Below are 15847 nucleotides of genomic sequence, written 5' to 3' on the forward strand. Positions count from 1 at the left end.
CCAGCTGTCATTTTGGGGCCTTGCTGTGGGAAGTGACCTGAAGGTTGTGATGGGTCTCCTGTCTTTAGCTTGGTTTGGGGTGGGGGTAGCAAGTCGCTGTTCTTGCCCTGATGGCCTCTTGGCTTTTGTCCACTGTGTTCCCCCAGGCCGGGCCAGTCTTCATGATAAAGCATCCCTGCGATTGGAGCAGGTGCGCTCTGAGGATCAGGGCTGGTACGAGTGCAAAGTGCTCATGCTGGACCAGCAGTATGACACCTTCCACAACGGCAGCTGGGTCCATCTTACCATCAACGGTGCGTATGGGCCCCCTTCCTGGAAAGAGCCCAAGAAGACCTCCTCTGAGGGCCTGCTCTAGAAGGAACCCCATCCCTTTCCCCAATTCTTGCTGCAGAGGAGCCTGGACAAACCTTGGCCCCATGAGATCTCAGCTCACTCCTGTGCCTGCCTCCATTGTCTTCCTGGAGCCTCTGGGGTCAGTGGAGGTGCATAGAAACATCAGTTCCCTATGTGCAAGGTGGTCTCAGAGTTCCTAAGAGGGAGGTGGGAATCTGCTTCTGGAAACCAGGAGGGCTAATACTAGTTTCATTCCAGCTTTGGGATATTAGTGCTACCCCAGAGAGTGCATTCCCTCTCTCCAGTGGAGTTCCTGGAGTCTCGTATTAGTGTTTTTAGGTTGATACTGTGGTTTCTTGTTAAATATATTTATTTGGGTAATAAGTATTGAGGGTCTATTATGTGCCTAGCCTTGTACCAGATGATGGGTAAATAACAGTAAGGAAACCCAGACGCAGTCCCTGTTTGTACACAGTTTACCAGCTAATAAAATGTAAGAATCCTGGCAAGAGGAACAATTTTAATGGCTGACAGTTATTTATAGCTCAGGTTAAATGGATCATGCTGCATACAGATGTTTTTCAAATATCCATATGGGGGCAAGGGAGCTTGAGTGAACTTGCCCAGCTCCTTTGTGTTGGCTGAGGCTGGGGGCCTGGGTCTATGATGGTGATGTCACTAGAGGCTGGGTCTTCAGGGTCTCCTCAGAGGGAGAATGTACCCTCTGTGTCTCTGAGAGTTCTTATCTGGGAGCAGATGCTCTGGATAGAGAAAGGATAGAGAAGAAGTGGTCTTCATAGTGGGAGGGAATGGCATATTTTATTTTTGTTTTGCTTTGTTCTTTTGGCCAGATGCTTATTCCTCTTTATTCAACTGATGACAAAAATGTATTCAGATCCACTGTGTTGTAGACACCACTCTGGTTATTGAGGCTTTGACAGCACGTGTGCTTAGATATGCCACATACAATATAGGTCTTTCTGGTTTGGATTCTGATACTATAGCTGCTGTGGTTGGAAAAGAGAAATTAGAGTTGTTCCTGGCTTGGAGGCTTCTCTCAGTATTGATCTGCCTTGAAGGATGACTCTGTCCTACCTAGTAGGGTTGGATCAGACCTATACTCTTTCTGAATCTGAGAACCTATCCAGGGTCTTGGAAGAACAAAGCCTGCTATCTATCTATCTATCTATCTATCTATCTATCTATCTATCTATCTATTTATTTTTTCCCAGGCTGTGTATCCAACTCAGTTTTGTGCATGCCAGACAAGCATTCTACCACTGAGTTATAGCCCCAGCCTTAGAACAGAGTATTTAATCAAGAGTGTTGGCCAAGAGGACAGGAAATGTTAAAGATGGTAGCTCTAGGTCAGTGTTGGCTCAGGCATTAGATGTGGTTATTTCCTGCCAATCAGTCTGAAGAGGCTAATTGTGGACAGATTTTAAATCTTGGGTGGTTTGTCCTTACCACCCAGCAAGATTTTGAGTCACTTCATTTTGATGCCAGCTGTTGTGTGTGCAGTGAATGCAAACTCATCTTAATATTAGCCCAGGCAAAATATAATTAGGAAGGTGAATCTGCTACTCAAAGTTTCTCTGGTTGAATAGCAACCCAAGAGTCCCCACATTATTTCCTTTCTCTCCAGGGCCCTTTCCTAAATGGTTGGAACCTGTCTAGAGCTGCTGCCTCCTTTTCTTTTGCATCATTCTGGATGGTGGTGTCCATTTCGGAAACCTGAGATACCAGGTGTTCAGTTGACACATGGTGGGAAAGTAGAATCTAGTTTGGAAATGTATGTTTTTTTATTGTATGTGTTTCTTAGTTTGCACCAGTGGGAGTTGATTCTTAGGAAGTTTCTAACTGCTCTGAGTAGAATAACCATGGACCATGATCCATAAAAGATTTAGTTTATTTCATGAACTCACTGTGTGTTAATAACTATGTTATTGTGGACAAGTTAAGTTACGTCGCTGAGCTTCAGTTGCCTCAGGGGGAAAACAACAACAAAAAAACGATGTCTATTTGCACAGTTGTTGTGAGGATTCAATGAAATGCTGTGTGAGAAAGTATCTTGCACAGTGTCTGGAACATTAATTACATATGGGTAGTTATGGATAAAATGCTGGCCACCCTCCTTCTCAAGAGATAAAGCCAGTTAAAGGTGTAGTTAGCAAGGATGTCAGTCTGGAAGGTGCAGAGGACTTTGGTAGTCTAAAAATCCTCATGAATTCACTAATAGTTATCTATTCAAAGCTTCTTTTTGAGTGTCCAGTTTATGGCAGGCTCCAGGTATATGGCAAGGGGCATGACCCAATTCTGGCTTTGAATATCCTTCAAACGCCAGAGACAGTCAAGTCCAGAGATGATTGCCATGTGGCTTTGGGAGCACATAGGAGGGATAGCTTCTTTGAAGAAATAGCCTCTGTTCAGAGGCTTGTCTGGTGAGAAGAGTCAGCCAGGAGCAGATGGGAAGTTGGGAAGGCAACTCCAGGAAGAAGGAGCAGCATGTCTGGGAACCCTTGAGCGAGGAGAGTGGCTTTCCTCATTCAGGGAGTGCAGGCTGGTTGTTCATATGGAAGCACTGGGCAGGAACGCCAAGCATGGTACACCATCTGCTCCAAGCTTGAGAACCGGGGCTTAATGATAGAACAGTTTGCTATAACCATGAAGCTTATCTGTGAAATGGGTAGAACAGAACAGATGCCTCCCAATAGGAGAGAAAGATCTCTCTCCTCTTATTCCCCCTTTCCCTTCTTAACTGAATTCTGAGGTTCCTCCCATCATAAATATTTCTATTATGGAACAGTCTAAGTGCTAGCATTCTATTTCTTCTAAACTAGAAGGTTTAATGTCAGGCATTTTTTTTTTTTTTTTTAATTTTAAACAGGATCACCTTGAGAAATTGAAAGGCCAGTGAAAAATGAGAATTACAAATTGTCTCATTCCCCTTCTGTGCTTTCTTTGAAGACCAGTTGGGTGGAAACAAACCCAGTTATTTCTTTATCATATATAAAATACCCCCAAAGCTCAAGCCAAGTCTTGCTTTAGGTTGGCAAATTACTTGGAGGAGAGGCCAGCCTGTTTCTAACCTGCACTATTAATTATAGGGCACTTGCAAAAAGAATTAAGCTTGGAAATACAGCTGGCAAGCTAACATCTAATTCAGTAAATAATCGAGAGTCAAACCATTATTTTCCTGAAAACTCGAAATTGTTCAAAGTACTTTCCTGATTAGCACCTAAATAATAAAGTAATTATGTAATTAGTAATTAATTTGTCACTTCAGGATGTAGTTTAATTTATTATCTTTTCTTTTAAGCTTGAGACCAGAGGTAACAGAGGCTATGGCTGTATTAACTGTATTTCAGAGAGCAGGTTGGGTGAGGATGGCTCTGTTGGAGATGAGCACATGTTCCTGGGGCCTAGGGGCTAGGACTCCAGAATCCCTTTACAAGGACTTGAAATGATTTTTTGCCATTGGTCTATTATATTCTTAAATGCTGGCTGACAATTGATTTTCTCAAGAATATATATTATGTATGCTTTTGATTGTGACGATGTGTGCTTCTTGTCTTTTTTTTGGGGGGGGCAGTTTCAGGGATTGAACTCAGGGGCATGCGACCATTGAGTCATATCCCCAGCCCTGTTTTGTATTTTATTTAGAGACAAGTTTTCACTGAGTTGCTTAGTGCCTTACTTATGCTGTGGCTGGCTTTGAACTCACGATCCTCCTGCCTCAGCCTCCTGAGCCTGTGGGATTATAGATGTGCAACACCATGGCCAGCAAGTATGCTTCTTAATACATTCCATTATCCCTCTTCAAATGCCTCCTGTGTCTCTACATTGAGCCATGGGGCTTTGAAGATTATAGACTAAGGTGATCTTGCCATGGTCTTGCTCTTGAGAAGTTTTATGTATTTAAATTTTTGTTGGAAGAAGCCTTCATTCATTTGTTCATTCACTTTACTTATTCTTTCATTCAACAAATATTTGCTAAGAACCTTGTTTCATCCAGAAATGGTGTTAAAAGCTAGACATTCAGTGGGACTACAGAAAAGGTGTCTGTTTTCAGGGAGCCACTATTCCCCCAAATTGGGACTTATAAGAAACATGTAAGCAAATACATGTATATGAACTTGGGAATGCAGCTCAGAGTACCACACACACACAAAAAAAGGACAAAACACATACATATATATGGATGTTAGTTCTGATAAGTTCCTTAACAGAAATAGAACAGTGCAAGAGAGCAGGCAATTCTAGAAGTACTATCTGAAATGGACTGATTAGGTAAGGCAGAGGTAGCATTCAACAGACTTGTATGAACAGAAGGAGTGAGATATGGGTATAGAGATCTAGAGAGGACCTCAAATACATAAGACCCTGAAGTTGGAAGTTCTTGCCACATTGGAGGAAGACTAAGAAAGTGATGTGTCTAAAGCACAGGAGGGGATGAATGTTTTAGGAGAAGAGGTTGGGGCTGGTCAGGACCAAATTCTAAACTCTTGTGATGAGTTCTAAGTTCAGGGCTGTGTGGATGAGAGGGAGCCCCTGAAAGCTCAGTAGCTTCAGTAGCTCTCAGGGAAATGAGAAGTATGGAAGTAATATCAGAATAACTATTTAAAAAATATATGTTTGTATTTTATAAGATCCTTTTCACAAACATGATCTCATTTATTCCTCACATCAATTGCAGAGGGTGGAGGTTTTAGGTAAAGCCCAGAGAGGTTGAGGAACCAAGGTTATAGCAAGTGGCAGGCTAGCAGTTGAATTTGGATCCTGAGCTTTGGGTGCCTTTAGAGGTGTTCAGAGTAGCTTGCTTTAGGGCTGGTATTCAGAAATTGGGGCCATCCTTATCTTGCCATTTTGGAAGATCCTAGTACCAATAATCTAAGGGTTTAAGATTTACTGGTCAACTTCTACAAGCAGCTCAGGTGATGGGACTGCGTCTCTTAAAAGTTGATTATACAAACATGATGGAGTGTTAGTCACATTTCAATGCAGGGGAAAGATAACCTGGCATAATCAGAGGACAGTTATGGAGGGAGTAACCTGCAGAGGGACCAAATTCTAAACTCTTTACCTTTATCTATGGAAGCCAGATAGGGAGGCAGATAGATACTTTTCTCTGCAGAATCTGGGAAATTTAAGATTATTTTTAAATTAGCCTTGGCCTGGGATCTGTTTTAGGTCTGGATGGGGCTCAGATGGCAAATGTCCTAGAAATATGAGGGCCTGGCTGAACTAGAATGCAGGAAGTATAGTTCCTATGCATCACGATAATCCTGAGTGGAAACACTGAAAGGTGGTAGAAAGTTTTGGGAATATAGAGAGCTGTCTTGTGTATGTCATTTACCTAGTGATGACTATGGCAGCTTCCCTGTAGTAGATGCTCAATAAATATTTTACTGGGAAGTATTTAAGTTTGGTAGGTAAATCATAGAATTTGGATCCTGAGCTTTGGGTGCCTTTAGAGGTGCTCAGTGTGGCTTGCTTTGGGGCTAGTATTCAGAAATTGGGGCTATCCTTCTAGCCAGACTGAGATTGGATCCCACATCTCCCCTTCCCTATGATATCCCTGGGCAGGACTTTTCCCATCTCCACTTTCATTGTTCCATCCTTGCATTCTGCTGAGTTGCAATGAGAGTTCTGTATGGGTGGGCTGGTTCCATTCCTCATCTTCGTGGTCTCCTTTGCAGCCCCTCCCACCTTTACAGAAACACCCCCCCAGTACATCGAGGCCAAGGAGGGTGGCAGTATTACCATGACCTGCACAGCTTTTGGGAACCCCAAGCCCATCGTCACCTGGCTCAAGGAGGGAACACTCCTCGGTGCTAGTGGGAAGTACCAGGTGAGCGTGGCTATAGGCTGGGACTGCTGCAGTCACTCTTCTTCACCCTCCCTCCCTGCCCTTCTCTCCCCTCCAAGTCAGATGACTATTGACACTACTGTGCAGGTAGAAGGTGGAGGCAGAAAAGCCCACAGCCTGGCCTGGCTGCAGGCATCCCCTCTGGGTGTCTTGGAGGGAGACAGATAGATAAGGAGGCACCTACTCTCTGGATCCCCTGATGCATGTGTTCCTGGGACCTTCTCCAGTCCAGCTTTTTTGCCTGTATCTCTCAGCCTGAGGGCTACATTTGTGGGGCCCAGAGGTGGGTGTGAACTGTGTTTGTTCTCCACCCCTAGGTGAGTGACGGCAGCCTGACGGTGACATCAGTCAGTCGTGAGGACAGAGGCGCCTATACCTGTCGAGCATACAGTATCCAGGGGGAGGCTATGCACACAACCCACCTGCTGGTACAAGGTAGATGGACTATTTTCTCTTTTCCTCTTGAGCTCTTGCAGGGGATGCCCAACCCTGCTGAGCTACAGTGGTATTTTCCTGGGCTATAGGTTTCATAGCTGGGGGTGGTGGAGTTAGGGGCAGACCACAAAAGCGGGACAAAGGCTTCTGTATCACACATAGCTCACTGGTTGCATCTTTCATCCTGGCCTGCCTGGGAAAGAGCATCACACAGTGTAGCAGGGAAGCACTGTGCTAAGTGGATTTCCGGTTTCCCTCTGTCTGGATAGCATCTCTACCATGCCTGCACCTTCTCAAAAGAAGAGACCTCCCTTGGGTTATCTATCCATTAGTGATGGCATCAATAAATAAAGATAAGGATTTGATCCAAGCCCCAGACATTTAAACAACACCAAGAGCATTTGGCAGAGCTGGGTCTGTATAGTCAGCACTGAGAGATGCCACTCTGTCCAGCCTTGGTCCCAGGAGTGCCCCAGAAGGGTTGGATACTCACTGCCCAGAATGTGTAGAATCCTATGGAGAGGTTTTTGCCTCTCCACCTACTACCTGCTGGAGGGATAGAAAGAGTTGGTGGCAGCTGTGTCTGGCTGAGAGAGTGGCTAAAATAGTATTTGCTCCTTTTGTCCTAAGGGTTGAGTAGCAGCCAGGGCCAGAGGTGCCTCTATAGCTTGGCTGGAAGCTGCCCCTCTCAGGAAAGAGCTGGCTGCAGCTCTGCCTCTCTTTCCCACAGCAAGTACCAGGAACTTTTGGAATTTCACTCTCCCTTCAACCCCCAGCCTCTTCTCTGCTGAGTTGCCATCTTTACCTCTGGCAACTAAGCAGTCACAAGGCTCTGTCTCCTCCAGAGACAAGATTATTCTTTGCTGCAGGTTTTTATAAACCAGACTTCTTCTCTCCTGCATGTCTCCTATTCAAGCTTTGTAGGAAGGGTATGGTGTGGGATGGATAGATGGCTGGTCTGGGAACCATGAGGGTGGGGTAGAGGGAGGATGCTTGAGCCTGTAGTGGCTAGAAGTCTTTGTGACAACTCTTCAGGCTGTACTGCCCATAGTACTCCTCCCTGACCACCTCAGACCTTCCTGGGAGGCTTGGTGTCATTGCTCTGCCCCATCAGGAGGTGATGTTTGTTTCTTGTTCTCTCTAGGGCCTCCTTTTATTGTTTCCCCTCCTGAGAACATCACCGTCAACATCTCCCAGGATGCTCTGCTCACCTGCAGGGCAGAGGCGTATCCCGGCAACCTTACCTACACCTGGTACTGGCAGGATGAGAACGTCTACTTCCAGAAGTGAGCAGCTCACAGGGGTTCCCCAGATCAGCAGGGGGAAGAGGCTCTAAACATGGGCTTTGCAGGCTGCCTGTGGGCTCCAGAGACTTGCAGAAGGGGGGAAAGTGGAAAGTCTGGGCCTTGTGTCTCACATACTCAGGCCAGTCTTTGCATGAAAGGACCTTGAGAGAGGGACCCGAGAGTGATAGGAATAGTGGGTCTCCTTGCTGCACCTAGGGGAGGTGAAGGCAACCCTTGCTTGAGTGTTTGCTATGAGATCCTCTTCTCCCACCTACCAATAGCACTCGCCTCCTTGTTTCCTTGCTGGCTTTGCAGCGACCTGAAGCTGAGGGTGCGCATCCTAATTGATGGGACGCTGATCATCTTCCGGGTGAAGCCAGAGGATGCTGGGAAGTACACCTGCGTTCCTAGCAACAGCCTGGGGCGCTCCCCCTCTGCCTCGGCTTACCTGACTGTGCAGTGTGAGTAGGGGTGAGGGAGAGCATTTGTGGGTGTTCCAAAAGATTCAAGCCACATTACCCAGATTGGAGGCTGGAGGATAGCTAAGACTAAGCACCTTTCAGGGGAGTGTGGATGGAGGAAAGAACAAGGGAGGATAGGGCTAACTCTTGCTAGGCATCTTCTATGGGCCAGGCATCACTATGTGATCATTAATTCATTGCATCAGCCAAGCATAGGTCTGGTTCAAGGATAATCTGACCTTCTCTTTGAACAATTTCCCTTCAGAATAGTTGTTCTGGCATTGAATTCTATACCTTGAACCATTCACTTTTGGTTGATTTTTCTCTCAAGTTTTTAAGGGAGGACAGCTTAGAACCAGTATAGGGTTAGTTTTTCTGCCAGCCTCACTCTGTCTTTCCACACTATGGCCAAATCTGGGGTGAGGGGAAGAGGACCCTCTTCTGGAATAGGTTGGTCCATTTGCCATGCCTAGCTCCGTGTGTCTGCCTCCTTGCTCCTTTCCAGGGCTACTAGAGATCCCAAATGAATGAGCCTCATTCTTGTGCCAGAACGATTGAGGGCCTCTGTGTGAGCACAACAATTCAGTTTGCTAATCTTTGATACTTGAGTGTCTTTGGTTGCTTTCCCACCCCCTGGCAAGCTGAGCATTGTGAGAAAGACAGAGAAAGAAGGATGAGTAATGAGGATTAATATCCTGCTTTTGATTTGTGGATAGCCCTATCACTCAGACAACAAAGGCTCCACAATGTTGCTGTAGGTGACAGACACTTCATCATTGGAGGGCTGGTATGGGAGAATTGCATACACCCAAGGCACAGAGTGGCAGGAGTGAGAAGTGTAGCAGTCTGGAGACAGGCTGGCCCCTAGTCATCCTAGGAGCTGAAGAGAAGTAGAAGAATAGTTGTGGCCTGAAGAGGTAGAACTCCTCCAACTCTGCTGCACCAAGCTGAGTGTTTGGGACACAGCTGCCCTTGAGTGGCCAAGGTGGTGGAGCCAAGATGGACCTACTGAGCCTCATTGAACCCCTCACCTCAGACTTGTATCATCTTCTCATCTCTGTGGAGTGACTGCGTGGGATGGCAAAGGTCTCTGTTCTCCATTTTTACTGACAGCAACTTGAAAGGACTTGTAGCATGGTATAGTATAAGTTCCAAGCTTTAAAGTGCTGTGACACCCAGAACATTGGGTGAAAACCTGACTAGTAGGTGAAGAAATTGCTCCTAAGTGACTTGGGATATGTCCAAGTTGTCCAGAAGCTGAAGGTCCTGAAGGAAGGAGCAGACTCCATCTCATAGATTTCTCCTATCCCTTTGGGCTGTATGCAGGTGTGCCACCTGAACAAGAAGATGGCAATGACTGTGGTGGACAGGGGTGTGAAAAGGGGTGGTCTTCAGAAGGATGATGACCCTAATTAGGATGCAGATTCCATGCTGGAAGATGTAGGCCATCTTTCTGCTGGGAGAAGTGTTTGGTTTCCCCATCTCTCCCCAGCGCCGGCACCACCACCCACTCCTCACTTGTCCTTTTTTACCTCCTTCCTGCCTTCAAAGAGAATCCAGGGGGCTGAGATTTACAGGTGGGTGAGAGGATCTTTATTTCTGCTAAAGATCAGCGTTCAGAGTATTTCCCATTCATAAACCCTTTGAAAACCTTGAAGGAAAAAAAAAAAAAGACTCTACCATACAAAAGTAGGAAGCTATGTCTAAATATATAACTCGGCCTGGTATTTATGTAATGCTGTTCTCTGAAGAGCTCAAATGCTTAAAAGTTACCAGCTCATTCATCCTCACAGCCTCCCTAGTTCTGGATCCTTCTCCATAACCCTTAGAGGGACTGGGGAGAACTGAACGGAGGTGACTCAGCTGCATCACAGGGATCCAGGGCTGTTATCCTCTGTCTCAGAGCCTTTCATCTGCTGTGGCCAGGGCTGATTCTGCATTTCAACTGCAGAGGCCAATGACAAAACGGAGGCAGAGGGAGCTGAACAACCAGCAGAAGGAACAGAGAGGAGAAAAAGGACCCACTGTGATTACACCATGATAGCCTCATGCCTAGAACTGAAGTTGCTATGTTGGCTCAGGATGTGCAGAGAGAGCCAACTGCTTGCTGCTCAAGAGAGACCTTGGGATAAAGAACTAGAGGGGAAAAACATGGCCACTGTTGGCTTTGAGGTTCAGAATTTAGGGGCTGAGGGAATTGGACATGGAGAATATATGTGAATTGAGGAATTTAGGAGAACTGAAAACTGTGGCCTTTAAATGCCACCAAGCATTCTTTAAAAATGCTTAAAGTTCTTAAAAACATGGTAGATGTGGCAGACAAAAGTCTGCAGCCTGACCTGGCTGGCTATGCCCCCTGGGCCAGAATTTCCAGAGAGCTAGGTTTATTGGCCCCCATTAACCATTGTGGCCCTGGCCCATGATGCTGTGTTGAGCACTGAGGAGCCATGTGGTAAGTATTTGCTGACTGCTGGATAGATATGACGGTGTGCTTGCAAGCACAGTGCCTTTTGTGTCCTGCCTCATCTCCTGCCTAGATTTCTCATCTGGCTTTTCTCATAGAGCTCTTCTCTCCCACCTACACTACCCCTTTGCAGACCCAGCCCGTGTCCTCAACATGCCCCCTGTAATTTATGTGCCCGTGGGAATCCATGGCTATATCCGCTGCCCTGTGGATGCAGAGCCACCAGCCACCGTGGTGAAGTGGAACAAGGACGGCCGCCCCCTGCAGGTGGAGAAGGTGCGAGTGAGATGATTGTTGGCATTCAGAATGAGAAGTGCCTTTCTGATCCCTTTGCTAGCTCTGGGTTCTGGTTCTCTGCCAGAGCTCCTCCATCTCTAAAAAAATAAAAGATTAAAAAAAAAAAAAAGTCCCACAGAGGTTTGGCTGCTTTCCCAGGGCACCTAGGTGGCGCCTGCCCTAGGCTATAGCTGCTGTTCTGTCCTGTGCTCTGTCTGGAGTGGTGGGTCAAAGCTTCCGCTCCCTGACCACTGTTCCCTGCTGTCGTCTGTCTCTGGCAGAACCTGGGTTGGACCTTGATGGAGGATGGCTCTATCCGAATTGAGGAGGCCACAGAGGAGGCTCTTGGCACTTACACCTGTGTGCCTTACAACACCTTGGGGACCATGGGCCAGTCTGCGCCTGCACGGCTTGTCCTGAAGGTGAGACTCTAGGGCTGCAAGTGGCTTCATGAGCGGGGGCACCTGAAAGCCCAACTTCTTGCACATGCCTTTGCTTTCCTCAGGATCCCCCGTATTTCACGGTGCTACCAGGTTGGGAGTATAGGCAGGAGGCTGGCCGGGAGCTGCTCATCCCCTGTGCAGCCGCAGGGGACCCCTTCCCTGTCATCACTTGGAGAAAGGTACCTGGGCTCTTGATCTCCTGGGCTGTGGTGTAGGTGGGAGGACCCAGTGACCAGATCTGCTCTGGACTCACTCTGATGGGTCAGATGTCAAGCAGGATGTTAAGGGGGATGTAGATCAGTGGGTGATCTGAGAAGGAACAGTGGGAGGGTGTGGTTCCCAAGGGCCTTGGGTTTGTCCTTCAACATCCTTATCCTCCTCAGACTCTTGAGCTATTGTCTGCTCCTTTCCTAACCTTGGTCTCTGCTCCCACGTTTTCCTTGTCCTCTTGTTTGGTCAAGGTAGGGAAGCCCAGCAGAAGCAAGCACAGTGCCCTGCCCAGCGGGAGTCTCCAATTTCGTGCTCTGAGTAAGGAGGACCACGGGGAGTGGGAATGTGTTGCCACTAATGTGGTCACAAGCATCACTGCCAGCACCCACCTCACTGTCATTGGTATGTGAACAGTGGGCTGGACGGGGTGGGTGGTAGGGCAGAGTTGAGTCTGGGCATCGGACACCAAAGGGGCATTCTATTATCCATGCTCTGCAGCTATCCTTCTTAGGTCAGTCCAACCTTGACCCCAGAGCCTTTGTCCTCTGCAGGCTCTGTAAATGAAGGTCCACATGAGTCTAGTTCTTGGGAAGGACAGGCAAATAAATGTACCTAGAAACCCACCTGATAAAAAATGCAGCTGTGTGGTCAGCGGGGACACTGGAGACTTGGAATTTAAAGAGCTGTGGGAAAGCTGGTAGAACTGGAGTGAGGGACAATTGGGCCATGTGGCATCTTGGACAGGGAAACAAGCTGAGGCCTGAGGGCTCAGCTGGCATAGGAGACTGGTGCAGGAGAAAGTGACTGGTATTCCTATTTGCGGGCATTTCTGGCTCTGATTGCCTAGGGTGTGCATCCCAAACCTCAGCCTGTCTCCTTGTAGCCTGCCTGTTCCACTGGGTTCTGAGCCATAATCATAACCATGGCTAACTGTCTCTGAGCATTCACTTTCAGTGTTGCGCTCTGAACCAATTGGTCTGCATACCTAGTCATTTACAACCTGGGAGGTGGGAGCTGATGGATCCCCAGGTTACATTAGAATGAGACTGGTGTGGACTTAGCACATTGGCCAGTGTCATATAACAGGTGGGACCAGGATTCAGACCTGAGTTGCTATATTACCTGCCATGTTGGGTTGTCTCACACCAGTGTTTGGATGCAAGGTGACTCTTTTTAGGAAGTGACACTTTTTGTTTGCTCAGGACCTCAGAGGAGCACAGGAGTTTGGCCGGGTTTGAAGAAGGTTCAGATTACCCTTAGTTCTATACTCTTAAAGTTCAGGTGGCCTCTTGCTAGTGAGACTAGACTGCATGGTGAGGTAGGCTTCTCTATCTGATATTGGTAGGATCGGGGGGTGGGTGGCAGCACCTCAGAGACTCCACTTGTCTTCAACCATTTGAGGTATTGCATGTTGGTACTCTATACTTTGGTCTCTCTTGAGTTCCCTGCAGCAAGATTATGGGTGCCCAGCAAATGGGTTCAGCTCCTTTCAGTCTGAGAGGTCTCCCTTGGTCTCCAGGCACCAGCCCCCATGCCCCGGGCAGTGTCCGGGTCCAGGTCTCCATGACAACTGCCAACGTGTCCTGGGAACCAGGCTATGATGGAGGCTACGAGCAGACATTCTCAGTTTGGTACGGACCTCTGTGAGTCAGCCCCGCATGCTTTGCTCTCTGCTTCTCCCTTTCCTGTCCAACACAGGCAGTCCTGGGGTGGGTAGAGGGTCCAAGGAGATTTTGGGTCTGAGCCTGCTAGCCCTGTAGACAGCAAAGTGGGTCAGACAGTGACTAGGTTCTTATGGGCTCTGGGGATTCATAAGGGACTCAGCACTCCTGAGTTCCCACCCTGAAGATTAGGGAAGTCTGTTTGAGCCTTTGCGTAAATTGTCTGTGACCCTCCGTAGCTCTTTCCCAGCTTGAGATAAATCCCCCACACTTGTTGTGTCCTCTCTTTCTTTCCTTCTTTTTTTTTTTTTTTTGGACTGGGGATTGAAGACAGGGGTGCTTAACCACTACGCCACATCCCCAGACTTTTTACTTTTTATTTTGAGATAGGGTCTTTCAAGTTGCTTAGGGCCTCGCTAAGTTGCTGAGGCTGGCCTTGAAATTGTGATGCTTCTGCTTCAGCCTCCCGAGATGCTGAGATTATAGGCATATGCCACCATATCTGGTGTATCTCTTGTTCTTTTTTTTTTTTGAGGCTCCTCTGGAATCTGGAAGAGATTCCTAATTGTTAAGAACTTTATGAAATAGCTTGACCTGAAATGAAGGGTATACTTTTTGTTCTTTCCCATGCCCAGTGGTTCTAGAAGCCAGTATGGAGAGCTTCTGTTGACGTTACTGACCCTGTCTCCAGCAGCTGCACTTTGCAGAATCCTATATCTATTTGTTTTCATGTCTCATTATTAATTCAGCCAGATGCAGTGATGTGAGATTTTTGTCCAAACTTTAGGATAAGTAAAGATTTAAAAAATGTGTGAACCAGAATAAGCACAGGAGGTACAGGAATGGTGGAAGAGAAGTCCAGTGGAATTCCCTCCCATCACTGTAGAGTTCTGTCTCTCCACACTCTTGTCCTGAGCTAAGAACTTCCGCCTGTGTCACTGTTCACGTCCTTCTGTAGGGAGATCAGACCTCCTCCCTTCCTCCTTTTCTCCTCTCCCACCTGGGCCTATGTTTCTAGCCAGGCTCAGTCTGGGTGTGTGGGGAGGGGGAAAAAATCAGATGTCAGAGCAGAATTCAGGGGGACTCTTGGAGGCCCCATGAGATGCCCCTCAACAGCACAGGAGCTTAAGAAGGGAGCCTGCTCCTTTTTCTGTCATAGTGGTTTAGGGTTGTTCTCAGGCTGAATATCCTGGGTATCTTGAGTTTGGGATAGGTGATGTGTTCCTGGAGGGGGGGAAGCTGCAACCAGAACATCATTCAAACTCATTATCTCTTTTCCTTCCATGCCAGGGCAAAGGGAGGGAACTCCTCATACCACTCAGGGGCTGCTACAAGATGCTGGCTAGGGGAAGGGGTGTTTGGCATGGCTAAGCCATCTTTGGGGGTGCCCGAGTGGAAGGGTTGGGCACACATCTGGGGGCTTCCTTGCTGCTTGTGGTGCTGTTCCACACGGCTGCTCATCTGCATTGCTTTATCATACTCTGCTCACTTGCTTTGGTGCCCTGGGTGGGGAAAAGGTGGGTGCCAAGGTTGGGGAGGTTTCTTTCCCTCTTTTCTTTTCTGACTGCCTCCAACTCTCCCTGTACTGACTCAGATGTTTGACGCTACTTCTTTTTGCTATGCTTTCCGCTGCCTCAGCTCACCCTCCTGGGCATACATGGTAGCGGCCTTTAAACCTAGAGGGGAAGCCTGTGGGCATCAGCTAAGTCACAGTGCAGGTCTGCCAAAGCGGGCCAATCCCACAGGACAATGTCTCCTCTCTGTGGTAATGTGGTGGTACTGCACCTGCAGTAGGTGGCTTCATTGCCTGTTGGAAGTTTGGGGGCCCTTTAGAACAATAGAAAACACTCACCCCTACACACACACAGTGTGACCTCCTAGATTATGATTTCTAACCCTCAAGGCCTTAGGGATCCTGGTCCCACCATGAGAAAACCCCTGGTCATTTTTGCCATATTCTTTGGATGTCCTCAGATGACCCAAATATGATTGGACTGAATGAGCTTCCTGGGTTATTCTGGGTCTCACTTTGAGCTCTCCCTGGGAGGTGGGCAGCCATGGTCACCTGGGTTCCTTCCCTAGTCCTGCTATTACACAGATGCTTATCTTTACTTCCCAGTACTCCCAAGACAGAGCCTACTCTTAGGGGTGTGCAGGGTGGTTGTCCCACAGTGCAGCTCGTAATCTTATCAGTGTCTTTAGCATGATTTATATGGGAGACTGCCTTTATGTAGTAGAGGTACCAGTGGTGGTAGGTGACCCTGCATCATGAGGGTTGGCACAGCCAGAGCCAGACAGGTCACCCTACCTTGGCCATCCCCTCTTCCTGTCCTGGAACCTGGGAATGCTTGACCTCTCATTGCCGTATCCTTGAGGACCTTGCATGCATGCTCTTCTCTCCAGTGTGAC

At 47.6% G+C, this 15847-nt stretch overlaps 1 protein-coding gene across 2 annotated transcripts in view; it reads left to right on the forward strand.

The window, feature by feature from the left end:
- The window catches only part of Igsf9b (immunoglobulin superfamily member 9B), a 47734-nt gene that overhangs the window by 12726 nt on the left and 19161 nt on the right, over positions 1–15847 (forward strand). Inside the window, exons 3-12 of one of the 2 annotated variants that reach the window (XM_076843546.1) lie at positions 147–293; positions 6033–6184; positions 6520–6637; positions 7782–7923; positions 8239–8384; positions 10982–11124; positions 11406–11546; positions 11630–11746; positions 12029–12179; positions 13297–13420. In XM_076843546.1, the coding sequence (XP_076699661.1) occupies positions 147–293; positions 6033–6184; positions 6520–6637; positions 7782–7923; positions 8239–8384; positions 10982–11124; positions 11406–11546; positions 11630–11746; positions 12029–12179; positions 13297–13420 (1381 nt within the window). The remainder of the gene's footprint in view (positions 1–146; positions 294–6032; positions 6185–6519; positions 6638–7781; positions 7924–8238; positions 8385–10981; positions 11125–11405; positions 11547–11629; positions 11747–12028; positions 12180–13296; positions 13421–15847) is intronic. The other variant, XM_076843547.1, reaches the window with a different exon arrangement.

The sequence above is a fragment of the Callospermophilus lateralis genome, chromosome 2 (genome assembly GCF_048772815.1).
Source record: "Callospermophilus lateralis isolate mCalLat2 chromosome 2, mCalLat2.hap1, whole genome shotgun sequence".
NCBI classification, from domain to species: Eukaryota; Metazoa; Chordata; class Mammalia; order Rodentia; family Sciuridae; genus Callospermophilus; species Callospermophilus lateralis.